The sequence below is a fragment of the Tenrec ecaudatus genome, chromosome 4, assembly GCF_050624435.1.
Source record: "Tenrec ecaudatus isolate mTenEca1 chromosome 4, mTenEca1.hap1, whole genome shotgun sequence".
Classification (NCBI taxonomy): Eukaryota; Metazoa; Chordata; class Mammalia; order Afrosoricida; family Tenrecidae; genus Tenrec; species Tenrec ecaudatus.
In genome coordinates, this window is record NC_134533.1 from 9,205,085 (window position 1) to 9,232,572 (window position 27,488).

At 51.3% G+C, this 27,488-nt stretch overlaps 1 protein-coding gene and 1 pseudogene across 2 annotated transcripts; both read right to left on the bottom strand.

The window, feature by feature from the left end:
- Window positions 1-137: 137 nt before the first annotated feature.
- OTUB1 (OTU deubiquitinase, ubiquitin aldehyde binding 1) lies at window positions 138-8,538 on the bottom strand. Of its 2 annotated transcripts, none has more exons than XM_075545548.1 (7): window positions 8,441-8,538; window positions 6,817-6,878; window positions 6,518-6,616; window positions 1,252-1,370; window positions 872-956; window positions 566-760; window positions 138-449 (listed from the first exon to the last, which is right to left on the bottom strand). In XM_075545548.1, exons 1-7 carry the CDS (start codon window positions 8,496-8,498, stop codon window positions 252-254), a joined length of 816 nt encoding a protein of 271 aa, XP_075401663.1. In that variant the 5' UTR covers window positions 8,499-8,538; the 3' UTR covers window positions 138-251. The 2 variants fall into 2 exon arrangements, with proteins under 2 accessions (XP_075401663.1, XP_075401664.1); XM_075545549.1 differs by lacking the exon at window positions 8,441-8,538 and adding an exon at window positions 7,553-8,243.
- An 8,911-nt stretch (window positions 8,539-17,449) lies between these two features.
- Window positions 17,450-17,792, bottom strand: LOC142444538 (ribosomal protein eL22-like 1 pseudogene; annotated as a pseudogene).
- Between the last annotated feature and the right edge of the window lie 9,696 nt (window positions 17,793-27,488).

Consider the following 27,488-nt stretch of genomic DNA (forward strand, 5'->3'; position numbering starts at 1 on the left):
GGGTCCCCAAGAGGCTTGGCCCTTCAGAACTTCTCCTGGGGGTGGGGCTAGGGGCTTAAGAAGGTGGGGGTAGGAGGGCAGCCAGACACACAGCAGCCAGGGGGTGGGGTGGGCAGCACAGGACACACACACGGGGCTCACCACCAACATCCTCTTTAATAAAACACGGGAGGTGGTGGGACAGAAAAGGGGTGGGTGAGATATAATCATCAAAACCTCTGTACATGGCTGGCTGGCTGGGCGGGGCGGCCCTACTTGTAGAGAATGTCGTAGTGGCCCGGCCGGTAGAGAAGGTAGACTTTGGGCTCCGAGCCCTCAGGGAAAACGTGGGGGTTGGTGGTGCCGCCCTCGCCCCGGTCCATGTACTCCACCTGGATGGAGACGTTGAGCGCCTGGGCCAGTGCGATGATGTGAATGTGGTCACTCTCCTTACACATGGGCTCCACCTCCTGCGGCGACAGAGGCCAGGTTCAGGGACCCGGCCCAGCCCCAGGGTGCCCGCCCCACGCCAGAGAAAGGGAGGAGGGGCCCCACAGGGGAGCGGCAAGGCAGGAAGGGGCAGCACCTGCTGGCAGAACTCCTTGACAGTCCGCCCCCCCTCGATGAAGTGCTCGAAGAACTTGCTCTCGCGCTGCAGGAAGCCGGAGGTGAGCAGCCGCAGGTAGACCACCAGGTAGTCCGACGTGCTCTGGTCGTTGAAGGACGCCAGCAGGTCGGCCACAGAGGTCTGCTTCTCCACCTGCTCGATCAGGTCCATGAACTGCCACCGAGGGGGACAGAGGGCACCGTGAGGGTGGCACCCACTTCAGCATGTCCACCCCATCCCCAACAGGCCTGTGAAGTCCCCCCTTGGGGGACATCGGGTGTTCACCGTGTTGTGGAAATCCTCAATTGTGAACTCGGTAAAGCCCTGAGACACCAGCTGCTCTTTGCTCTTGGCTGACACGGCCTTGAACCTGTGGGAGGGAGGGAGGCGGAGGAGCATTGGCTCCCTGGCCAAGCACAAGGGAGCCAGAGAGCCAGTCAGGGGTGAGGGGACAGCTAGCGCCGGCCAGCCTCCGACCAGGGCAGGACCCAGCCCAACTCAAGAGCGGACAGATGCCCCAAGTAGGAACCCAGCCCAGCTGCCGGCAGAGGGAGACGGACTGTCCCTCCTGCCTGTGGCGAGGGAGGGAGGCTGGGTGCCTTTCGGGAGCCGTCCCCCACCTCCTCACCCACCTCCTCCGGCGTCCGGGTGCCCACCCGCCTCACCGCTGCAACTCTTTGCTGTCATCCAGCAGCGCCTCCAGGTGGGAGAATCCGAATGCCCGGTAGAAGCAGTTCCCATCGGGCCGGGTCTTCCGTATGTACGAGTATTTTTTGTGGAGGTCCTGCGGGGAGGCACCCCGCCCCAGCCCGTCAGCCAGAACCCGGCCCAGGAGGGCACCCCGCGGGTGGGGCAACGCATGCCACTGAGCCCCCTGCCCCAACCTCTGAAAGGCCGGGCCCCCACCAAGCCAGCCAGTCCTTTCTGGAGATAGGGAGACTTAGGGCCAGGGGCCAGAGCTGGCATGGGACCTGTCCTGAGCAGCATGCCACCACTCAAGAATGACACCGTCCTGCTTCAGGGCAAGATGGGTACACTAGGCATCGCAGACTTTAAGGGTCAGAGTCAACCACCCCTCTCTGACCCTCCTGCTGCCTCCCCACACAGGCAGTGCAGAGGGCCCGGCCACAGAAGGATGTCAGTCTCCTCTGACTTCTCCCTTCCTGGCAGGCCCTCCCACATGTAGGCCCAAATGCCTCCCCTGGCTCAGCCAGCTGGTCTCCACTCCTGCCGCCTCCACTCACCCTGCTGGGACTTCTGCCCCTCACTGAGATGTGACCCTCACAAGAGGTGGGCTCTGGTGACCAGCCTACCAAAAGGGAAACTCTCCGCGCCCCCCCCGACACACACTATCAGTTCACGAGTTCAGTCTTCCCCAAAGCAGCAACAGCTTCCAGAGCACAGGCTTCTCCTAGTCCAGAGCCCACAAACCCAACAGCAGGGGCTTAAGTCACACCGTTCAAACCAAGAGCCCAACCACAGTGGCTACTATGTTGCCTGGGAATGAAGTTTGCCTGCTCCCGATTCCCTGCACTCTGGATGGCCAATAGAGTCCCTGAGACAAGATCCGCAGGCAGCTAACTGCAAAGTTGGAGGTTGAAGTCCCTCCAGAGGAAGGAGCTGTGTCTTAGTTACACAGTGCGGCTAAAATGCAGAGGCCCCAAGCCGACCGCTGGAACAGAAAGCATGGCCTAGCCCAGTGGACATTTTGGGGGTGGGGTGGGTGAGCACAATTCAATCCATGGCAGTCTGCCCATTGCACCCCTCTCCAAGTTCACGTCCTTGTCACGTGTAAAAACACCTTCACGCCTCGTACCATCCCACACGTCTTAAATGATGCCCAGTCTGCAATCTCCTGTTCCAGTTGGACCTTCGGCCACCTGCATCCTTAAGCAACATGCACGCGCGTCCCACCCGCGCAGCGATGGTGGCCATCACCATGAGCTCACCCCGTCAGGCGCCTCTCTTCCAGCCCCCACGCGACCCTGAGCTTGTGACAAACCAGCCCTTCTCACCGCAGGCTCTGCCGCCTAGTCACCAGGCACCACTTGGAGGCTCAGAAGTCCACATGGATCCCTGCACCTCCAACCAGCCTGGCCTTTCTCGCTCACCCACAGGCCAGGTCAACGGTGCGGAGGGCACAGGTCCACACCAAGCCCACGCCGGCATCGCTGTACCTCCCCCACTCCCACTCCAGGGCGGCCCCTGGTGGCCACAAGCATGCCTAGCAGTTATGTGCAAGCGCCCTTGAACTCCCCGTCAAGAAGAGGGGCCTTAGGGGCTCCAGTGGGAAGAGAATGCTTTGAAAACGATGATGGCGGCAGATGTACAAATGTGCTCGACACACTAGATGGACGTATGGATTGCACTGAGAGATGTAAGAGCCCCCAATAGAGAAAAGGGGGGTCCCTTCTGATGGGTGCCCTCAATTGATCCTGAGGAAAATTTGTTTGAAATGGAAAAGCCCAAATTCCTCATCTGTGAACCTGTGAAATCTACAACACAGGTTATCTGTTTTCCAACGGACACCGGCAAGAGACATTTCCATTACACCCGGGAGACTCTGGAAAGGCTGATGGGCATCGAGTGAGACCAAAAACCAGCAGGGCGGTGGAGCCCATCGAGGCATGGCCATGCCCTCCAGACTCCCTGACCTGCTGGGCGGAGGCCCTCTGCCCCCCAGCTGTGGATGATCCCATTCGCAGTGCCCAGCGGCAATCCCGCCCTCTGGCTGCTCTTCTGCCCCTCTTGGGCCTGACAGTCCCATCCCTGCTCAATCGTAACAAAGCTCCTTAGCTCTACAAGAAAGTGCTCGGAGGGCAGCCTACTGGGCTACTGGCTGGGCCGGAAGGTGTGTTGAGGGCCACCTCCTATGCCACCCTGCGCGCGCCCTGGCTCTGCCACCGTGTCTCGCTGTCTGCACCACTTCCGGTGTCAAAGCTCACTTCCTCCGAAGCCTGGCCAGAATTGCCTGTGGCAGCCGCAATTCCTCCAGCAGGGTCCTTCAAGGCTACGAGGCTTTTAGGAGGTTCCTTAAAGGTCTTCCGGCCTCTACCCATCACCCCTTTCCCAAACGGGCTCACATTTCAGGTGTCTGTCAGAGCAGCACCCCACTCCTGCACCACCTGCTAGTTACTGAGTGTGCACTGGCGAAAAGGCTTCCCCTGGAAGGCTCACAAACAAATCGGCCCTCTCCTTTCCGCAGCTGGAAACAGTGGCTCTGGGAGGCTGCTTCTCTCGGTTGGCCTTTCACCGTCTGTGCTCCTTGGCACCGATCTCCTTTGGAATCTAGGAGGCTCTCAGCACACGACACCCAGATCGGAAGGAAGCACTCTGCTGCTGGCTCTTCTTCTTGGCAGCAATCGGTCCTTCTCTCTCCTTTTAGCTCTTCTAAGGCAGAAGTGTGACTAGGCAGGTCGTGATTCAGCTTCAGCATGGCCCTAAAGAGTGGTGACTTAATTAAGGCTGCACTTTAAAGGTGTGCCACAAAGTGCTGCCGCCCTGCTCCTGCCTGGTCGGAATTGCAGCATCAGGGCGCAACTGCCAAGCCACTGGGCATCAGGACCCAGTCAAGCAGCCATTCTTCTGGGACACCATTTAATCGATGGCAGCCTGGACATCCAGTCCCCGGAAAAAGCCGCCTGTGAGACCCCCATGGGGCACAGCTTGATGCCAACACAGGTGGCACCCTGCGTTATCAACTCCTTGGCAACCAGGCTCTCCAATGCTGAACAGCACCCTGCTGTGGAAGATGAAGGTTTCCACTGGCTAACTGGCGTCCTGGTTTGTGGCTGGACACTGCCACAACTTGTCCACTACGGCGCTTGAAATACCCACCAGTGGCACAGCTTCCAGCGTCACAGGCAACGCAGACGCCATCAGAGTAGAACAAAGTGACAGAAAAGTGGTAGGCTGACATTGAAACCATCCTAAGCCTGTGCTCTGTGCCAAGCACTCTGTAGGGGCTGCCCATTGCCCTGCCATCTTCCCAGGGGGTCAGGTAAGGGAAGTCTGGGCCCAGATGAAGCTGACTGCCCACACAGGCAGAGGCAGCAGTAGGTGCTCCAACGCTGGCTGAGGGAATCCATGGGGGAACAGGTGGGGCTCGGTAATCGGGCTTTATTAGGAGGAGGTCTAGTGGAACAATGGAACAGGGAGGGCTTCGAACAGAGGTGCCCACCAATCTGCCACCTGGAGGAAAGGAAGCCACCACACGACATCACTGCACACACACCCCGGCCCCGTTGTCGTCTCTGTGTACTTACACACACACACACACACACACACACACACACACACACACACACACACACCCAGCACCACCACCTCATCCCAATGCCTGGGCTCACACAGCTGCCCGTGAGGCTGGGACTCCAGCCCTGGCATGTCAGGTGCCTTCACCTCTCACCCCTCAGCAGGCTGAGTAAACTAACCACGCCCTGGAGCCTGGGGTCCTAGCAGACCAAGGGCCGTGACAGCCTGCAGGTGTGCTGCTGGCCCACGTAAAGCTCGCATTTGAGTGAGCTGTCAGCTATGAAAAGCCGGGGAGAGGCTGGGCTGTCTACTCCCATAGTCAGTTCTACCTTGTCCCATGGAGTCACCAGGAGCCAACACAGGCTCGATGGTAGCGAGCTGGTTTGGGGTTTTGTCCTTTTACTGGAAGCCAAAAGGAGCCCTGGTGGCCCAGTGGTTCCAGCAGTTCAAAACCACCAGCTGCTCGACCCGCGGGACAAAGACGGGCTTTCTGCTCCCAGAGTCAGGCACTTCTACCCTGTCCTCCTGTGAGTGGGCATCGACTTGGGGGCAGGAGGCAGGTTGTTACAGTGAACAGAGGAGATTCTGGGTGACATGACCGACCAGCAGCCTCAGGGACAGACCTCATGAGGCGGTGCACAATCTGAAGGTAGGAGCAGGCAGCGCCACGCTGTCCTACAGCTACAGCCACAGGGAGAGCTGACTTGCCAGCCACTGAGCCATTCACTACAGAAGCCAGGAGACCGCCCAGGGCATTCGAGAACCCATTCTGGCTCCTCTCACACAAGGGCGAGGCAGATGTGGCCACTCCCACCTTTCCCAGGGTCCTCTAGGTCTACTCGCTGGCTGCCGAGGAGGCCCGGTCCTGCGGTTGACCCACCTCCCAGGAAAGAGATCCCGGCAAAGGTGTGTCTAGACAGCATGTTCCAGGCACCTGATTATGAAGGGGGAAGCAGTGCTGATCAGAACCCGGGCCGTGCCTATTCACACTGACAGTCCCCATGTCACAGGAAGCCACCCACCTCACACGAGGCCACTCCACTCACCTCGGTCTAAGTGACGGAGTCCCGAGGGAAGTCCCTTGGCAGGAGGGGGCTGTGGGTCACACTTGGCCAGCATGTTAGCCCCACGTGAGCACAGGGATGAGGCTCCGGCAACCTGAGCCAGGCCCCACATAGGCAGCCCCCCCCTCTCACAATCATCCAAGGCTAGAACTGTTAGCTATCACCAAGTTGTCCCCTCCACTCACAGTGATTCTGTAACCCCAGGGACCCTAACCCCTGCCTGGTCTGGGGCCATTCCCAGGATCAGTGGAGGGTCGGACCGCTGGGCTCCACGGGGGTCTCTAAGGTTGCCCTGCAGAAACAAGCTACCAGGACTTTCTTCCTGGTGCGTCTTGGCCTAGAAGCTCTACAGCATCCTGCTCAGGGGGACAGGGCCTCCGGGGGGAAGGTAAGGATTCTGTCCCAGGAGACGTTTGCAGTGACCCCACTTTACAGACCCGCGGAAGGGCTCAGCGTCAAGATGCCAATCAAGGTTCTTCGAGCCCCAAGCTGGTCCATTAGAAAGGAGCAGCCAGAGGTCTCCAGACCCCCCTGCGCCCTGCAAAGCTGAGGTGGTCAGGGGCCCGCCTGAAGCAGCCACCCCCCTGCCAGCACCTGTGGGCCAGGCCCCCACCTTGATCTTCTGTTGGTAGATGTTGTCATCCTCGGCATACTCCTTGTAGAGGACCGAGAGCTCCAGCCGCTCCGAGACCAGTGGGTTCTGCACAGCGATCTACGGGTGCAGGGGGACAAGAGCCATTATAGTCTGGCAGGAGCCTTGGCCAATAACCAGATCACCCACATGAAGGTACTCTTAACACCTAAAGGCCCCCAGCTGGGGGAGGGGGCTTCCAAGTGGAGAGGGCCGGAGTCCACCCTCCCTGGGCTCAGCCACTGCCTCCCACACCCTCCTATCTTCTCCCCACCCCTCACCTCTTGCTGGATTCGGTCCTGCTGGGCCATAATGGCTTCATCGTAAGCCAGACAGTTAACACCTGCAAAAAGGCAAACGCCAAGGCGCCCATGGGTGCTGACCACTGCAGCTTACACAGAGCCCCACCTGACTCCAATCTCCAAGACACTGACCCCGTTGGCCCTCAGGCAGCCTCATTTTTCAAAGGCGCAGGGAGAGCCAATCACCCCCAAGACTGGCTCTCCCAGCTGACAGCCCTTCCCCTCCTCCCCTCTGCAGAGCACCACTTCCCATCTGAGGCCATGCCAAGCGGGTCTTGGGAAAGTAAGAGGAGGCGGCTGTGTCCTAAGCTGGCTGGGCACTTCCTGTGAGCAGGCCCTTAACCATCAGACCCTTCACCTGCCTCCAAGTCCTAGGGGAAGCAGGGGTAGCCATTTTTATAGGTGATTAAACAAAGGCACTCAGGAGCGCTGCTGGCATGTGGAGCTGGGAACCACAGGCCAGCAGCTCCGACGAGATAAGAAGAGGCTTTCTACTCTCATAAAGAGTTACAGTCTCAGAAACCCAAAGGGGCCGTTCTACCCTGCCCATGCAGGATCTCTGGGTCAGAATGAGTTGGCTTTTCTAAGCCCAAAGTCACACTAGTACTAGTACAATGCTTGGTGCGGATCGCACTCTGACTGGGCCGATCCCTGAGACTGAGCTCTTGGCCACCAAGCCTCTGCTCTGCCCTTCTCAGCCTTGCCCAATCCTCACCTGAAAGACAGGGCTGCCCTCACTGAAACGTCCTGCGTAGCGAGGGCCGCCGGTTGCGGACCGGCCACTGGTGCGGAGTCAGGAGACCTCAAGTCTGGCTCTGACCTGGCTCCTGGGTGATCACCACTCCGCCTAGGGGCCCCGTTTCCCAGGTCTCCCCGGGCGCGTGTGCGCAAGCGCGCGCGGTGGGGGGGGTAACCGCGGAAGGTTCCTTTTGGGCCCGATGCTGGGCTCCTCCAGTTCACAGCCCTGCAGCAGGGCTGTCCCTGGCACCAAAGTGACCTACTCTTGTCCCCAGGGGCTAACTCGTCCGTAGAAGAGCGATGGGGGGGGGGGGGAAGGATAGACCTGCACGACCGGAGCCCACCTGCTCGGAGACCGGAGGAAACAGAGGCCGGCCCCCAAAGGCAGGCCGCGCCCTCGGGACGGGCACCCAGGCCCCTCCCTAGCGCGGCGGCCCCAGCATCCCCAACGGCCCGGCAGTCCTTTGTGCCCGGCAGCCGGGCTGACCCAAGCGGACTGCGCCGGGCACCCCTGGGGACTGCGGACCTCCTGCGGCGACCCAGGAGGCCTGGACCTGGGGGAAGGGGGCCCCCCGTGCGGAGGGGCGGGCACGGGGCGGAGCAGTCCAGGCTCCGCCCTGGGCACGAGGGGGAAGGCGGCGGCCTGCGCCCCGCCGGCTGGGGGTCGCGGCTGCGGCTCTTTCCATTGTGAGGGGGAGGGGAAGGGAAGGAAGGAGGGAGGGGGAAGGAGGGCGGGCAGCGGCGGCAGGGGCCCTCCGCGCGCCTCGCCCGGGCCGGCGGCCCCGTGTCCGCAGCCTCCTGGGGGGCAGCCAACCCGGCATCGGCCCCTCCAGCCCGAGCCCGAGCTTCCCTCCTCGGACTCTACCTTCGGAGTCGCTACCCAGCGGCTCCTGCTTCTGCGGCTGAGGCTCCTCCGCCGCCATCTTTAAACAGCGCCGCACCGTCAACAGCTTCCGGGTTATCAAGCGCCTCCCCCGGAAGTGAGCCTCCCCTCGTGGCCCCTCCTTGGTACCGCCCCTAGCAACGGGGTACCCGCCGGCGGGATCCAGGGGTTGCTACGTGCGGGGTCGTAGGCGCGCTGGGCTCTGGCCCTCGGACCGGGAGGCCGCCGTCTGCGCACCCCTGCACCGCTCCTACTTGTCGGGCTCCGTCTTCCCCAAGCTCCCAGGGGTGCTGAGCGCCCAGGAACCCATTCCATTAGAAATGCGGGTAAGTAGAGACGAAATGGAAATCGGCGAAGGCCACGTCCTTGCCGCAGGCTGGGCCGGAGGCAGGCAGTCCGGCACGTGAGCAGTGGGCTTGCCCCTCTCCCCGAGCCGGGCGGGCTGCGGAGGCAGAGCATCTGCCTGCGTGTTCTCATGTCCTCGTTTAGGGCTCCTTCCCCTTGTGATTGTGAAAGAAAAAGCCCAAGTTTTTGTCTTAAAGCTAGTATGTATAGCAATGGCCTTCAGATAAGGAGGTGGAAGTAACTAACTGTAACATTGAAACAGGAAGGCCCCTTTGGAGATGGAAATGGCCCCATCGATGATGCCAATAGCCTGATAGACACTGTGCTATCTAGTTTGGCGATAGGATCTTTAGGAAATGCTCCGTACAATGGTCTAAATTTAAATTATCTCCAAAAAATTAGGGGAGGGAGGGAAATGAGTTGATACCAAGGGCCCAAGTAGAAAGCGGATGTTTCCAGAATGACGATGGCAACAAATGTACAAATGTGCGTGACACAATGGATAGATGGATTGTGATAAGCGATGTAGGAGCCCCCAATAAAATTATTTTTTTAAACAAATAAATAAATAATAGACAAGGCCTTGGATGCGGGAGATGCTGTGTCCAGTGAGTTTACAGTCTGGGTCTCAATACCCAGGGCCTGAGTGGGACAATGGTCTTTCCTGCAACTCAAGAGATTGTGCCCCAGTCCCAGTCAGATCCTTCCTTTGTCAAGCTACCCTGGTGGCCTCCCAGACCCTGAGGCCACTATGAACTGCTCCCAGCAATGCTACCAGTGCCAGACCTGCGTCCCACATTCAAAACACCCATTATGGGGGGATGGCAGGGGGAATGGGGAACTGATATCATTGATGACTGGATGACCCCACTGGATGAGATCGAACAGCAGAATCCGTATGTGAATGGATACATTAGATTTGTATAATATGGCCCCCAAAAAAACTATTATAGAAAAAAAACAAAAGAATAAGATTTCCTGGAGGGTAAGGTGGGGGAGGAAGGGGACAAAGGGGAGCTGATACAAGGAGTTCAAGAAGAAAGGAAATGTTGTACATGTTTTGAAATGGTTTGCTGTAGCAGTGGCAAAACTCTGCTTGCTGTGGTTGAATGGTGGGATGTTATGCCATCTGTAAGAGTTCCCAATAAGAGCTAAAAATAAAATATCTATTAGGTCACTGGGCCTTCCAAACTGAAGAAAACAAAGGCTCTCCCCTGTCTTTGGACAACCCCCCCCCCCATCCATCAAACTGTTGGTTTCCCCTATTTTCACAGTGAAGTCTACAACTGCGGGTCAGGAGGAGAGAAGGCCCTCCCGACGGATAGGGCACTACAGGACAGGGCACTGCAGACCTTGTAGATCGCAGCCCGGTGCTTAACTCTGCACCACCAGAGCGCCTTCCATGCCATCATCAAGCAAATGCACCAGTTCGTCAGTGGTTTGCATTTAAGATGTGTTGGCCACCCGTAATGAGATCTAATACAATACAATCACTTCCATGACCACTATGACTCCTGGCTTTACCACATCAAGAGCACAATCAAAACAAAGATAACATTCCACAAAAACGTGGTTTCTATTTGGCTTCAAAAAAAACCAAAGTTAAAAGCCACTGCCCTGTGTCCCTTACCTTGATTAGTAAGTAGCTCCCTGCCGGGAGCCGGGGTGGAATTGAGGTCAGGATAGCAAACACAACTTGCTCTGCTAGGAAAGGGGTCTCAGGGAGGCGGAAGCCCATCCAGGCTGCCCACAGCACTCCAATCCAATGGCCTGCAACTGAAGCAGACCCACACCCTCACAAAGAACCACAAACGAAGGTCAAGGTCATTTCAAAGAGGAAGCTCTGGCCCCAGCTGAGCAGTGCAACGTGAACATACGAAGCATCCTTCAAGCAGAAAAAGGGGCCCGTCCGCATGGAATTGTAGGGTGCTCATGGCTGATTGTGGATAGATTCCCTTAGGATTGAAGTCCTTTGAAATGTAAAGCTCAGCCCCTTGGTTGGGAAGGAAGGAGTGACTGCCCAGACCAATGGCACCAGCTGGATCATACATGATTGCAGTCTGTCATACATGCCTGTGTTGGAACTGCTCTGATGGGCCCAGGGGCTCTTGGTCTCGTGAACCAAAGAGGGGCCTCGTGGACCACAAATGGCAAGCAGAAAGCAAAAGAAGAGGCTAGTCCCGGATCTAGTCCTGTTTCCCAGGTCCAGTCATGAACCCAGTCATGCTCTGCCCATGGGCGTAGACCAAGAAGTGTGCACTGAGTTAGCCAAAAGAGCCTTGGGTCTGCTGGCACTGTAGCTTAAAATGGGCCTCGGCCGAGGCCTGCTGGGTTGATTTAAATTGCTCTAGGCTATGGAAATCACACTCCACACGTGCTGCGGCCTCCAGAGCTTCCTGCCAGGCCCCTTTCCACCTCACTCTGCCCGCTCTGGGCTCTCTCCCCTATCTGCCAGTTGTAGTCATGAACACGTCCCCACCCCTCTCCAAAAAGTTAATTACATTTTGACAAATTCTTCCAAAGTGGTGTACAACGTAACCTTTATTTCCTTGGATGCATGTTGGCCTCATTCCTACATCGGACACTGGCCCCTCACCGGTTGGAACCTTCCTTTGTACATTTCCTCCTTTGGATCAAGTCTCCACTGATGTACAGTCTACCCTTCCGATCATGTTTCTACTAGGAGCTGCTGATCACCCACAATGGAGTAACCCTGTGTTTTCTTTAGGAGCTTTGGCTAATAAAAATTATTTTCTTCACCTTGGTGAACTCATAATCCTGATCTTCAGGGTGAGCACGTATTAATGGGGGACATCTTAAGGCTACAGTTTAAAATTTTTTTAATATATGTTTGAAATGAACATATGTCATTAAAGACTCAAAGTCCATTAGATCTGAGCAGTGAGTGATCTGGAGGGATCTTTGGTTCTTGTTTGTGTTCCCATGAAGCAGTTGGTATTGGTGCGTCCTGTGTAGGGTAAACCCTCCATTTGCTTCTTTGTCCCACCCCACCCTCTCCCTGCTCCCCACCAGTAAATGCCAATCCAAGTGCCTCACATAAATCCGACCATTCAGAGCCGCTCTCACTCCCTCTCAACAAAACTTTTGGAGCAAGTGAAAGACCGCAGCAGCCTGGGTTCCAGACTCCCCTCTGAGAAGAGCAAGCAACTGAGGAAGGTGCTGCAGGAAGACGCTGACAAGAGAGCCCTGAGTAAAGGGTGGGAGGCTGTGTTTTCTGTTTCACCCTGGCAGGACGCTGCCTAGGTACCAGCCCCTCTGGACGACAGCTGTGAACACAAAGCTCCCCACAGAACTCCACTCCCCCAGCATAAGTGGGGGGAGGCTGAGTGGGCACTTGGACCGGAGCATCCACAGACCTCTGAGCCTGGGGATTGGGAGGGACCGACTTCACCTTACACATCAACCAGATCGGGAAGACTTGGGTCAGCAGTGACGGGCTCCCAGTGTCTGGCTGGACCCCGGGGTGTGTGGATTGACCATCTCTGAATGTGTGCAAAATCCAGAGGGCATGTATGAAGGGGGCGGGGGGATGGTCAGCTCAGCAGTGGGTGAGCATTTCCCTTAGAGCCTAGAGAGTTAATTGGGCCCAACACCTACGGGCCCCAGAGCAGGAGCCAGTTGTGATTGATGATCCTTTAATCAGTCACTCCTGGAAGAGGAGTGCTGCTCCAACCCTCCCAAGACGGAGACTAAGTGACGAGGAAAACCGGAGAGGAGATGTGCCATAATCCAAGAACTCAGACGAGCCTTGAAAGAACATGCTGACAATGAGTGAATGATTAGAAATAACACAAGGATCAATCTAGAACCCCTTCCTGGGGGGCCGAATAATGGGAAAGTGGGGGAGGGGTGACGGAAGATGATATAAGATACGGAAATAATAATCTATAACTTATCAAGGGTTCGTGAGGGAGGGTGGATGGGGGAAGGACGGGGAGCTGATAAAGGGCTCAAGTGGGAAGAGACTGCTTTGAAAACTATGATGGCGGCCTACGTGCAAATGTGCTCGACACGCTGGATGAATGTATGGACTGTGATAAGAGATGTAAGAGCCCCCAATAAAAGTATTTTTTAAAAGAAATAATAACTTTAAACAGAAGTTCGAAAAGCAAGCACCAAGATATTAGGACTTTACAACATTGTGGAAAAAAATAAGATACAAATATTGGAATCAAAATCAGTGATCAATAGAAAGAAACTTTTGCAGCTAAAAAAGATGAAACCTTAAAAAAAAAAAGTATCTGTGATCTTGAAGATGCATCTCCCCAGAACAAATTACAAAACTGGCTTATAAAATGAAAAAAATCCTGAAGATAATCTAAAAATACTATGGGACAGAGTCAAAAGGAACAACAAAGGCCCAAGAAATGTCCCAGAGCAGAAAGAAGAAATAACGACTGAGAAAATAGTCAATGAGGTATTAAGGGAGAATTTACCTAAAATCATGTTAGGACATAGCATAACTATGCAGGAAGCCCATAGAGCACCAAGTAGAAGTGACCCACAAAGGAAATTGCCTGGCCGTGGACTGATGACATTCTCTGATGTCAGTGATGAGAAAACAACCCCGAAAGCTGCACAGCAAAAAACAATAATTTGTTGAAGACAAAAAAATTGACAGGCCAAGTGATGCAGTGAAGTTCAGAGTTTTCCATGAACCATTCAGTCAAGAAGGCAACAGAACGATACATTTAAAACACTGAAATAAAGAAATTGCCAACCAAGAATCCTATACCCAGCAAAATTATCTCAACCATGAGAGAGAAAATCTTTTACAGACAAGGAAGGATGAAGGGAATTTATAAAAACAAGGCAACAAATGTACACATGTGCTTGACACAATGGATGTATGTATGTATTGTGATAAGAGCTGTACGAGTCCCAATAAAATGATTTACATATTAAAAAACGACTACTTAAAAAATATATATATATATATACTAAAAGGACGCAAGTGGACAGAAAACCCATCACAATAACAACCTAGAAATATTAAAAAAGAAATAATGGAGAAAACACTCCACCCACTGAAACAATACTCAAAGTGAAACATACCAAATAAAAACAAGGAATCGTAGACAATATTCTGCTATAAAAATAACCATAAAAGCAGACTAAATATTCAAATGGAGAAAATATTGAACTGTTAGCAATATACAGTAAACTTTGAAATTGGAAAGAAAACCACAAAAAACAACCCACCAACAAAGGAAAAATTAAAACTTCAACATAAGATGAAAATATATAAGCAAGACAAATAAGATGAAAACAAAAAAAGGCAGAATATTAAGACATCCAAAAAACAATCAGAACTCAACAAAAAACTAAAACAAAACAAAACAAAAAACAACCTAAAACCAGTAACACCATAAAAAGCGTATAAGACCAGGAGGATAAGGGTAAGGTGGGGGTTGGGGAGGAACCGATCACAATGACCCACATATAACCCCTTACTAGGGGGATGGACAGCAGAAAAGTGGGTGAAGGGAAATAGCAGTTGGTATAAGAAATGCGGGGAGGGAGGGTAATCTTATAAATTATCAAGAAAGGGAGGGAGGGAGAAATGACCTAAAATCAAGGGCTCAAGTAGAAAGAAAATGTTTTGAAAATAAGGATGGCTGCAAATGTGCTGGACGCGATAGACGGATGTGTGGATGGTGATCAGAGCAGTAAGAACCCCCAATAAAATGATTTTTAAAGCATATAAGAAAATGAAATAAAACCATATTTATCAATAAAAACACTGAAGGTAAACAGTTCACCAGTCCAAAGACCACATCAAAAAGACTGCCAGAATGGATGCAAAACCACGAACCCTTAATATGCTGCTTACAGAACCCACCTGAGCTATAAAGACAGAGTCTTTAAGCTAGAAAGTCCACACTGAGGACGGTTTCCCAGGACAATAAGAGAGGTAGATGTGAAACATCCCGGAGGTGGCAGAAGGGAGATGGTTCCGCGCACACGTGAAGTTCTCTGAAACCAGCATGCCGATGTCAAAGGGTCGAATGATTTCCAAGTATAGCATTGCAGGACTGAGACAGACACGTTGAACTGAAAACAGTTTTCTAATTGCAATGAGAGAAACAGACTATCAGGGGTCCAAAGTAGAGTAGCAATTAATTTCCACCATTCATTCCAAGAGGAAAACCAATCAAAGCTCAGCGAAGGGATGCGGAGCCGTGTTGAGCTATTATTCCAGGGTGCATGTCATTAGCATAGGGTGGAATAGCCCACTGTCAAGAATGTAGACAGAGCAAAGACATCTTGTGGTGCACTTACTCCCCTGGGCCGCAGTGAGAATGTCAAGGGCCATTCTATTGGGGGGCTCCCCTTTCCTCATTTATTGCCATTTCAGCATTGAACTAAGGTCTATGAGCATCGCCATTTAAGAAAGTTTGTACATATTTGGTGACTGCAAGAAGGCTTCAATAGGTTGGTGGGAAAATTCCATTATCTTCTCATTCCATTTTCCCCATTAACTTTTTAAAAACTCCCTTGTATTTCTACCCATTCTACAATATCTTCAAGCCCTACCTAAGGCACAGACACTGCAGGCAAATGATAAACCAAATAAGACTCATTGAGCCCACTGAGCGCTAAGTACGGATGCATTAACTGGAAACTTGAGTTAAGTTAAAATAAACCCGGGAGTGTAGCTTCGGCCCAGTGGGCATCTTGCAATCCAGCCTGATGGGAGCCAGGGGTAAAAGCTGGTTTCCCGTAGACTAAAGGTGCTATTAGGGGCCACCCAACACATACCTGGACATTGTAGTGAGTCATTGGGGAACCAGTCAGTAGCTTCTAAGGTCGTAACAAACATTCACACATGGGAACCTATCCTAGGTACCTAGTGCTGTTATAACAGAAATGCCACAACAGACAGCACCACTCTAGGGGAAGGTTTCTCTCTGAAGGCTCTGGGAAGGTCCTTGTGTCCCAGTGTCTCAGAGATCTCCATGTGTCCTGGCATCACTTCCCCTGGGTCTAGGAGGTTCTCAACACACTGACCTTGGTCCAGAGGATGTGTGAGGCTTCTGGCTCTTCTTTCTCAGTGGTCATCCAGTCACTCCTTCTCGGCTGGCTTTTCTCCCCTTTTATCTGCAACGAGTTGTTTGGTTGTTGTTGTTGTTGTTGTTGTTGTTGTTGTTTTTAAATCTGGCTACACCCCAGGGGAACGGCTCTTATGCCAGATCAGGGCACTGACCTAAATAAAGATGTTTCATCTCACCTTGCTCCCATTACAGCTGATTGGCTGATCACATCAGAATGTTGTTTTTTTTTTTCACAAGAGAAAAGCTTGTAGTTAGTTCAGGGATCTTTGCTGGCCCTTAGGAGCGTTTTCCAGTCCAGTCTGTTGGGGCACCACGCCCTGGCCCCAAAGTCCACTTTCAGCATTCCCTGGGGACCTTGCCACTCCATTCCCTTGCTGTTCCGCTGCACTCCCCCAGTGATTTGCCTCGGTGTGGTGGGATCAGGTCAGGTGCAATTCCCACACTGTGTCTCCGGTGCTGTCCCCTGTATCGCCCTTAGTCACTGAGGGGCATCGTGTCTCGTAGTGGGGCCAGCCCAGAATGTATTTTAACTGCCAAATGCCGTCCTTAAATGACTGCCAGTCCACTGAGAGTCACGGCTCAGTCAAGCAGACACTGTCTGGGGAGACGCCGTTCAGTCCAAGGCAGACCCATCCCTTAGTTCTGGTCACCACTTGCACAGTCCTGAGCGTGTCGTTAGACTGCCAGCAAAGGGGAACAGCCTGACTTAGATTCTACTTCATGAGCACCACAGCCTCCGCCCCGTCGTCGTTGATGCGGGCCTGCAATACAAAGAGTACTGCTGTACATTTGAAAGGTTCCAGCTAGTTCTTCTTGGGTAACTTTCTTCAGCGAGTAAGGGTTACACCAAGGCCCAAGGTTAAATTTTGCCCTGAGTTTTGTTTAGATCTGAAAAAAAAAAGTAATTTAACATTAGAATATCAAGTAATAGTGGTTTCCTATAGTAATGAACAATTTATTGTTTTTGATCAAAAGCCACCCAGTTACATTGGTGTCGAGAGGCCCCCCAGGGGATGCCGTACTGACTTAAGGTTGGGAGAGTGCCACGCACCCCACAATTGCCCTTTGTAAGTGGTGACCATAAGTACCTGTATAATGTGGAGAAACATTAGCAGAGACGTGCCTGCAGTAAAGGTTAATCTTTTTAAACAGTTTCGTTGGCACTTAATCCATAGGTCATACATCTCGATAGTTCCATCAGACCAAGGAGAGCTATATGATCATCACCACAATCAATATTTTAAAAGTTTACATTTTCGTAAAGTAATTTGGGGTCTGCTGTCTGCCTCAGACGTCAGCTGGCCTCGGGGACATTGAAGCTAACCTTCAATTCTCCAGTGGGCTGACTAGCCAAAAGAGGAGTCTTAGCCTCTGTTAACTGTGACAAATGAGTGCAGGCTTTATTCCCTGTAATTTTTTTTAGAAGTACAATGTTTTTTATTCAAGAGTATTTCACAATGTCTCCTATTCCTACATTGCATTAGTAAGCAAAGCCCTATACAGAGGGCTTCATTTAATCCTCAGTTTCTGATTCATCATCATCTTGACTAATCTGGAAAAGACGAAGCTCCTAAGTTTCCTTGTCAAACACAACCACCCTAAGCCAATCACGAAGGTTGTTTTTCTTAAGGTATTTCTTGGTAAGGTACTTTAAATACCTTTTAGAGAACTGTTTCTCAGAAACTACTGTAATTTTATTCTTGAATCGTTCAATATGAGCAACATTTCTGAGATTCCCAGTTTTTCCATTGACTTGAACCTTCTCCTGTAGAAACTGCTTGAAATTTGCAGAATCAAAAATTCCATCTTCTATTGGATGAGTAAGATCCAGATGAAACTTCCAGACGGAGTTCTTCGCCTTGTCTTTCTGTGGCGCCATCTTGACACCAGGCGCTGAGCTCAGAGCTATTCCCTGTAATTCGGCTGCCAGGAGAAAGAGGACACTTTGTATTCCCACAAAGGGAGACTTACAGTCTCAAAAACCCTGCCCCACAGGCCCTCCATGAGTTGGTGTGGTAGTTGTGTAATTTCGTGTCAACTTGAAGATGTACAAGTGTAGATGTGGAGTCTTGCCTGCCAATCAGGTCACAGCCTGCCTGATGGTGCCTCCTTGAGGGTGTGCCTTCTCATAAGGTGGATCATGGGAACCTCCCCTTCCCCTTCCTACTGAAGAACCACGCTTGTGGGATACAGAAAGGTTTTTCCCCAGGTTGTCTGCTGCTTGCTAGCACCTGGTGGGTAGTCAGCTGCTTAGAGCAATCAGACCCTACTGTCGTCCCACCTTAGGTGGGGCCCACTCCCTGCTGATAAGGACAGTAATTGTTCCCCTGAAGGAGAGCCCAGTGACAAGGTCAAGCCCACTCAAGGATGACTAAAGTTAGGCTGCCAACTTGAATCTAGGATCGACCCATCTTGTCATATGTGTACCCTTAATCCCCTCCTCTTCCTACTGTGTGTACACCCCTAGATCGTCCCCTCCCGTGGCTTGCATCGCCTGCTACAACCTCTTCTGGTTCTGTATGTGGTTACCTGTAATCAGGGAGGCGTGCACTTCCCGTAAGTATGTATAAGCTCTCTGCGTGGACCTCGCTGCTGAGATCATGGCCATCCTGGTGGGGAGCATGCTACCATGACGTTTCTGACTCCATTGTTTTACCTCCTCTCCTATCTTCTATGACTTTACTATGATCTTTATATGTTATAGCCGTGCAGTTGCCCCTAGGCACCCTGCGATTGTTAGAGGCTGGTTTACTCTGACATAGGCTGGCACCTGCCAGAGCTCTGGAGATGTGCCCATCCCACTGGAGCCATGGTGCTGTGCCCCCACTGGCCTGTGATCCTGCACTGTGCATGACTGCATGTGGCTGTGTGAGTCTGAAGAGGCACTTAGGGACCAGTATGGGACCTAGGGACTTGAGTTGGACCGGGCTGGGATGTTTTCCTGATATATAAAGCTGCTCGAGATAAAGCTCTCTCTTATACACACAAATGTCTCCGGGTTTGTTTCTCTAGTCCACCCGGCCTCACACAGGCGGAACGGACTCATTGGCAGTGAGAGGATGAATTTGACTGCACCTGGACTGGTGAGGAGAACTAAGTATAGTCCTTCCAAGGAGATTCTAGTAGCCCTGTAACTTGATGTCTCTCCCACTATACATTGTCCCCTGCAGCAGTTAGGCTTTGAGAGTCTACTTTCTATCCATCAGAAGCCTATCTAATTCATGAAAGCTATTCTTTAGCCTATGGACATAAATTCCGGCTATACTTCAGTAATGTAGAGTGTTAGGGTTGGGCCAGCAACATAGGGAAGGACTTCTCTCTCCTGGTAATTATGTCATCGGAGTTAAGTTTTCCGAATCCAAATAGTGTGGACCTCGATGTCCAGGAACAGGTGAAGGACATTAGCCCAGGATATGCAGTTACGTTTCACGAAACTTTGCTGTTCCAGTACCTGTCTCAACTAGACCAGGAGCCTGAGGATGGGAAAAACTCAACATAGCTCTTAGATGACTCGACTGGAGACATGAGTTCTCCAGTCCTCACGGTTTTTAGGGCACGGTGTTTTCAGGAAGTTTGTTTGCTACGAAGGCTGCAGTATCATAATGGCAGGGGAAGCCTTCTACCCAATATCTATACAGGGGGAAAAAAACCAATATCTATACAGGTGGTACCCCCAAAATGCTCCACTGGGAGCAGCTTTCGTGGCACGCATTTTCCCTGGTAGGTGAACATCCAGCAACTCACTCTGTGTTAGTGCACACTGGCATCACCCACGAAGGTTCTCTCTGGTCACGGTGAATTTTTTCATAAAAGTAGTTTCGCTCGAACCTCATTTATTGTGAGGGCCAATTTAAGAAAACAGTGTGTAGCTGTGAAATTTTATCTCCTGCTCAGGAAAAATGCTGCAGAAACTGTTGTGACGTTGAACACAGCTTACAAGGAGAGCACTACGGGAAAAACTCAAGTGTACGAGTGGTTTCCTCGTTTCAAAAAAGGTGAAATGTTGATTGATGACAAACCTTGTTCAGGATGTCCATCGACTTCCTGAGTGGACAAAAATGTTGACTCCAGGTGCATTTGGAGTTCATTCTGCCAGGTCAGGCTGTTGATGGAGTTTTCTGTTTAGAGGTTCTGAAAAGATAGTGAAACAGCGTGCAACAAAAGTGGCCTGATTTGTGGCTGAGCGGGGACTGGTTTTGCCACCATGACAATGCACCTGCTCACACAGCCATCTCAGTGTGCCAGTTTTTGGCAAAAACAGCATGCCTCTTGCCCCACACACCCTACTCACCTGACCTTGCTCCGTGTGATCTTGTTTTGTTTCCATAAATGCAGTGGGACATGAAAGGACAGCAATTTGAGGAGGTGGAAGAGGTAAGGAAGAAAATGAGGGAGGGGCTGTCAGCCATCCAAACAGATGAGTTTGAAAAATGTTTCCAAGAACGGAATCTCAGGTTTGACAAATGTACTAAGTGTCATGAAGAGTGCTTTGAAGATGATACGGTTGTTTTGTAAAAAAAAAAATCCATAGCTTTGAAAAAAAATCTGGGTTTGTTGGATGGAGAGTCTCCCCACATATATACTAGTGACATATATAAATATATACTAATTTCATATATAATGAAATATATACCGAAATGATTACTAATACATACTTATAAACACTTGCAGGTGGAAACGAAATAAAGCCTAGCTACCTTTTAATAGAGACCCAGAAGGTCAAGGCTATTTGCTAGACTAGGACTTTACTGCCTGAGATTGCGATTAGTACATATAAGGCAATGGGTAGTAGCCTACGTTTTTAAGGTCTCAATCGTTTGATCCTGTCCCACATGGAAACCTTTCCATAAGGCTCACGTTATGTAAAAAATGGGAAAGACAGTGTATTGTTCTGCTTTGTTTTAAATCAGGTCCAGTCCAAACTTTAGTGGCAAGGTCTTGGTAACAGATTACCCTTTTTCATTCCTTAATTTCATCTGTTTGGGCGAAATGTTGGTGTTATATATTGTGGCAGTTAAATAATCTGTCAACTTGCCAAGGGGTGGAGTCTAGCCTGTCAATCAGGTCGCAGCTTGATGACCTCATTTGGGAGACACAAATGGAGATAAATACCGGCTGGAGGCCAGATACAGACTCACTCCTTGGAAGACATTCCTGTTGATAAGTCACATGGAGCTGTGGTATGAATTAGGGTGCCAGCCCCCCACGACTAATCACGGGTTCAGTGAGCACAATTGTACGGTTGAGATTATCTATATTAGTCACTGAGAGCATGAGAGATAGAAGGGAAGGTCAAATAATGGAGTCAGACACATTTCATGGGAGCAAGCTCACCTCCTGATGGCCATGATCTTACTAGCCAGGTCCTCGCACAGCGTGTGCTGAGGGGAGGTGGGGTGGAGACCCGGCAGGAGGCTTGAGGACTGGGCAGAAGGTTGGAGAGCCGGGTGCGAGGCTGGAGGACCCCGCTTATTGCTAAGCAAGCATTATCTCTCTTGGGGGGGGGGGCGTAATTGCAGGTCACCACACGTCACAGGAAGGGGCAGTCCAACAGGCATACACATTGTAGGAAGGGGACGTATGATAGACACAAGCGTGACAGGAAGGGGATGAGCTAGGGGTGTGCCCATAGGAATGGGAAGGTCTAGGGGTACACATGTGACAAGATGGGTGGACCCTGGATTCATGATGGCGGCCTAACCTTGGTCATCCAGGGAAGGTTTGATCTCTCTGGGGTCTCCTACAAGGAAACAGACAACTACTATCCTTATCAGAAGGGAGTGGGCCCTACTTGTGGGATAAGCAGTGGTGTCTGCTTGCTCTAGATGGCTGATAGCTCTTAGGGAGAACAACCCTAAGACCTACTTCTGTTGACCTCCAAGTGCATAGTCATTCGCAAGCAGCTAAGTTTGGCATCTATTTGGAGGAGACAACTTAGGAGAACTCCTTCTGTTTTTCGCATGGAGCTGCCCTGATAGAGCCAGAGCCCTGGAGCTGGAGGGGCCATGTTGAAACCCATGCTAGGTCTGAGATGCTTCCACCACCACTGGATCCACAAGACTTTCCACCCACTGGCCTGTGAGCATCCTGCATTCGACATCATTGCATGGCTGCATGAATCTAAAGAGGAATTTATGGGCTTGTATGTCGACATATGGGCGAATATCAGACTTATGGATTTGATCTGGGCTGGGCTGGGATATTTTCTTAATGTGCAATTACTCTTTCTATACAGCTCTTTCCTACACACATGAGTGTCTGTGAATTTGTTTCTCTAGTCCACCCGGACTAACACATTATGGTACCTTGGGAGTGGGGTACTGGAGACACTAAGCGTAAAGATGGAGAGTGGACCCTCATGGCAGTGTTTCTCCTTTGGCTAGCAGAGGTCAGATATGTCCACGCAGTTTACACGGTTGTCTTCTAGAGGGAATATGGGAAGTTAGTTTTGACCCTCTGCTTTGGTTGTTGTCTTTGGTTGTTCCTGTTTGAAATGGTGAAAGTGAATGTGATTCGTGTATAATTTGAGCTCACAGGGCAAAATCGCCCCTTGAATTTCTCAGAGACCATGATGCTTAGGGAAAATGGCTGACCGAAAACCTAGCCCTGGCCTGATGCAGCCTGAGGCCTAGGCCATATTTTGCATAAATGGAATAGTTTAGATAAGGATTAAGATAAACTAAATAAGGATTGAACTTGACTGCTTCAAGAATTGAGTTTAGTATATGATTCTACATTGTTTATACTGATTTCTCCTTATCATTGTTGACATAATGATTGATAGAAATGATTATTGAGAAGTATGAAAATAGAGAGCTTGTAAGCCCACTTGCCTTTGCCATTCAAATTTTATCTTTAAATGGGTTTAGGACACATCTGTAAAGAAGGCTCTGAAAAGCTAAGCGCCCCCCCCCCCCATGTCTCGGGGGCTCAGACATTGGAAGGGGTAGAGATTGGCCCAGGGGGCTATTGACAGATTGAAGGGAGGGATTAAAAGGAACTCTATGGAGTTTTAAATTTTGAACCAGTGGTTTGTGCTTGAGGCTGGAAAACTCGGGAACTATGAAGAAATTCCTCTCTAGTCTGCCCAGAGGGACGCACGTATGTGTATATCTTTTAGTTCATGGAAGTTGGAGTTATCCATAGACAAGTTGTGTGTGAGGTATGTGTGGCACATTTTTAATCCCGGGTGCAGAAGTAACTTGAAGGGGAGTTTGTGTGGCTGACAAAACGAGGTCCCTGACAGTCTTCCATTTGGGGGACTCCGTTGGGTGGTGGCCTCGCGTTTCTGGCGCAGCATTTGAAGAGAGGGGAGCAGAGGAGCCCCGCATGGGCTTCACAGCATTCCAGAAGAGGCGGACGCCCTTCTTCGGCCCTGTGACATGCCGGATACAATTTCCACAAAACCATTGAGGATTTCCAGGTGCTCGTGAGGGAAATCAGCGTGATTGCTGGGTCCGGCTGGCTTCGGGGAGAGCCGGGCTGCCCAGGAATTTGGAGACGTCACACACCTCCTGCTTGACAGCGAGGACCAGAAGAATTGGGTTTGAAACAGGCACCAACCACAAACAGTTATTTTAATTATTATTATGGTTCACGTATCCCTAGGTCTCTCCATTTTTGCGTAAACAGGATTCTTTTCTTTCGACTTCTAAGGTTATAATGATTTCTCTCTCTTTTTGGGGGAATGATTTCTTTGTCTTTTTCAAAAATGTTTTCACAGTTTTGCTGTCATATAGTAATTCACATATCGGACAGTTCAGTAGTGTTGTACGATCCTGACCACAAGTCCGGATTAGTGAAAGGATTCTCTTTGCAGTCCCTGAGGGTTCAAAGCTACCGCGTGACGTCCAAACGGGCAGGGGGTGTGTGACTGTTCTCACCCCACTGCACAGACCTGCTGAATTTAAACTGGCCACGGAGTGTGATCGGCTGCTGGATTCAGCAAGAGCAGCTTCTTAGTGGTGAGCCGCTGGCAGGGAGATGCTGTGTCCCGGCAGATTGAAGCAGGGCACCGCATCACGTCCACGTGGCTGAGAGGTTTTCAAGGCCACGTGTGCTGCAGCTCTCCTAGTCTGACAAGGGCAGCCACCGCACTAGGGAAAGAAGCTGTTCCCTGGGTCCAGGGTCAAGTTCTAGGAAGAAGACTTTTCTGGAGCACCGCCATGCTCAGCTCAGTGATCTCTGGGCGTCTCCCATGTGGAGCTGCCTCCTTGCATGGAAGGCACATCCTGCTTGGCTTTCTTGCTTTGCTGGGGTGGCCAAGGTCAACTCTGGACGGAACACTTAGACCCTGTGATGTCAGTAGCTGCTCCAGGCTAGGGTGCCGGCTGATCTCTTCATCAGGGCACAGCCTGAGGCCCTCTCCATTGGTCTCCCTGTAAGGAGGATCCTGGGAACTGTTTTCTCTCTACTGCTTGAGCCTGAAAGTCGCGGGAGCCCGGCCACGGGTCCCCCAACTTTGGATCTTCCTGCATCCTGCACCCTTGTATGTGGCTGTGCGAGTCTGAAGAGGAGGGACGTACGGACTTCAGTCGGACTGGGGTAGGACGCTTTCCTGAGACATAATTCTTAATATAAAGGTCTTTGATGTGAAAAAAGAAAGGAAAGCCTTTCTGCCATCCAGGTGTTTCAGTTAGTACATCTCAAGTGCTCCCAGATACAAGTACAAATAAGGAAAAATCTAGGTGGTAATTAGGGAAGCCTGAGTGAGTGTTCATTACGGTCCCTTTTAATTACGGTACCTCTCAGTCTTCAGGTGGAATTGGTAATGAATCGAGCTGAGAGGCTTTTAACTGTTTGTATCAATGTGAGTCAACAAAGAAAACCTGGAGTCTAGGATGGCCAGCAGAGTCCTAGTCATGCTCTAGTTGTTTGTTTCGGGTAGAGTACACACAGGGAACGCCTCGTTCCTGCTACGATCAGGAGAGATGCCTTCTGCAAAGACCGAACAGGGTGCTGAGCTGACGGCAGGCGTTCTGTGGAAATGGGCCCGCAGATGTTTTCATAAACTGCACTGTCATTAAGGCAGGCCTGCTGAGAGAGCAGCTGAGCCAACCAGCCAACCATCAACACACTGAAGCCATGGGGATCCCGAACACTGTACGGGGTGCAAATCCCAATAGGAAAGAAATGTGTGTGTGCTTCGGATTGATGAACTTCTTGAAGCAATACAGTCCAGGTAAACTGCTGACTCTGCCGGGTAAAAGCAGGCTAATGCTGACGGACAGACTACACAGGGATACCGACAACGGCACACTCAGGATTCACAAGCATACACTGACTAGACTGAGGTGCATCCGAGCGCATTGACAAAAAGAGCGCTCTCTAGTCCAACACTGAGACCCCCATTTATAGTCAGGTGTGAAAACAGCACTGACAGTGTGGAGGCCCCAGGCACAGCCAAACCGAACCCAGCCAGCCAACTCAGAATGCTTCTGGGACAGGTGAGTCTGAGCATGCTTTCTCTTATCTATGTTTTGTTTATCAGCGTGAAGTCACAAATGAGGATTAGAGACTCCTGGTAATCTAGCAATAACATGGCAGCTGATTGCATATCAGTTTTAAACAAGTCCCCCTCCCCCCTTTTTAAGCTGAGTGACAGGAGTAAGACAGGAGTAAGACAGGAGCCGTGGTGAGGACAGGCAGTCCTTCAGAAAGGAATCCCTGCGTGGCGGGAGCTAGCCCTTCTTTTCCTCATTTGAGTAAGTGCTTGGGACTTTTTAAAGAGGGGTCCGTGAACCTGATTGTAATCAGCTTGGCTGACAAAACTCGACCCACCTCGGCAGCTACACTGCCCATGGGGCGCAGTGAGTGGGAAATGTCAGAAAGGAGACTAGACCGAGCTGAGTTTCGGAGAGACACAAGAAGCGCCTGCGTATCGCAAATGGCTTCTTCCTGAATGCTGCCTCCGTCCTAGCTTGGCTTTTAACAAGATGAATGGGCACAGAGGCCGCATCAATGGGCCCGACATCATCGTGATTGTGAGGATGCCCAGGACCGGGCAGTGTTTTCTCTTGTTGTCCATCATATCTCTAAGAGCCGAAACCGCCTGACAGCACTGCACAGCAATGGAGGGGTGCCAGGCAGCCTCAGTGACATCACCCACTTTTCACTAAATCTAACTCTACTTAGATAAAAGGTCTCTTCCCAATAGAATAACAGCAATATTTGAACTGAATAAAATAGGGTGTAAATCTTCAATAGGACCAAGGTTGGGAATGAAGTCAGTCTTCTCCCCTGATGGGTAACCCCCATTGCCGTTGACAGCATTCCAGGGCTCTGTAGTGGCAGTGGTGTTTGTACACAAGTGGGCTTAATAACAGGCAGGTGGCTTCAATGTCGGTTAAAAACTAGCAAGACTCTCCATTAATAAAATGATTTTGCACTACGGATTAAGTGCTACCACAGGGAAAGTTTCTATTGTGTTCCTGAGTCCCCTCAGTCTGCATCAGGTGGTAGGTTTCTGTTGAGGACTAGTCCGTCTTTAAGGAGGTCTGGTGGCCCCGTGGATGAAGCGCTCAGCAGCCAACTGGAATCTGGGCAGTGTGAGCCCAGCAGCCGTCCCGTGGGAGAAGGATGAGGGCCATTCACCTATTAGCCTTAGAAACCCCGTTGCCTTCCAGAGTCTGGGAAAAGGTGACAGCCAGGCCATAGGAGCAGCTCTCAGGTCTAATCAATGTGGCTCTACAAAGGCTGCGACCTCGGGCGCAGCCGCGATGGGAGAACAGCATGGACCGCGCAGAAGGCTCCGGCAGTGACATGGAGAGCAGGGTGTTTGGGACGTTTCTGGAGCAGCAACAAGGCAATCAACTGTCGACAGTGTGAAGTAAGTCTCATCAGCGAGTGGAGGGAAGGCTTCGAGGACAGCCTTGACCGTTTCACTCACGCTGGAAAGCTTGCCGGTGGCCATGCTACCACTCTTTAAGGAGCCCTGGTGGCCAAGTGGTTAGGGGTGGCTGTGAATCTCAAGGTCAGCAGTTTGAAACCACCAGCTGCTCCTTGGCAGAAAGGCGGGCCCTCTCGACTCCCATAGAGTTGCAGACCGGCTGCTTCAGCAAACCAGAAGACAGGTAATTGTGTCCCGGTTAGTAAAGGGCGTGAACATTAAAAAGGAAAAGCCAGGAGGGAGCACTAGAACTGGGCTCCCACAACTGAGTGGAAGGCAATTTAACCATGGGGGGGGGGGGCATGCTCTGAAACTGATATGGTCATGATTCTCCCTGATAGGAACTATCAAATTGTATGATATGTAAATGATGTGCCAATAAAACCATGAATAGGCATTGATTCGAGGGCAGGGCGAAGCTGTTCTTGAGGGCTGTGTGTGTGTGGTGGTTTTTCTGTCTAAGCTATAATTGGATTTTCCCTGGGCCAGTAATCATTACAAACAGGCTGTAAGTCAGAATCCCAGGCTGGTAGGCTGTAGAAAGGAACTTAAAATCTTCAGAAACCTTGTAGGGCCTCCTGGATTCCTCATGGGATCTAGGAAAATCCCTCAGCGTCACCTAGTGCTGAGGGTGCCCAGGGGGTAAAAGTGACACACAGGAGACTGCCAGCATCTCTGCTGGAGTGAATTTTAAAAGACATTTCAGGCAAGAGCTGGTGCA

What these genes read in the sequence shown, in the direction of transcription:
- OTUB1 (XM_075545548.1), bottom strand. Translation starts at nt 8,498, where the DNA reads ATGGCGGCGGAGGAGCCTCAGCCGCAGAAGCAGGAGCCGCTGGGTAGC. An exon ending in GCTGGGTAGCGACTCCGAAG is followed by an intron (nt 6,879 to 8,440) that starts GTAGAGTCCGAG and finishes GCCTTTTTGCAG; the next exon opens with GTGTTAACTGTCTGGCTTAC. An exon ending in GACAGCAAAGAGTTGCAGCG is followed by an intron (nt 957 to 1,251) that starts GTGAGGCGGGTG and finishes TCCCTCCCACAG; the next exon opens with GTTCAAGGCCGTGTCAGCCA.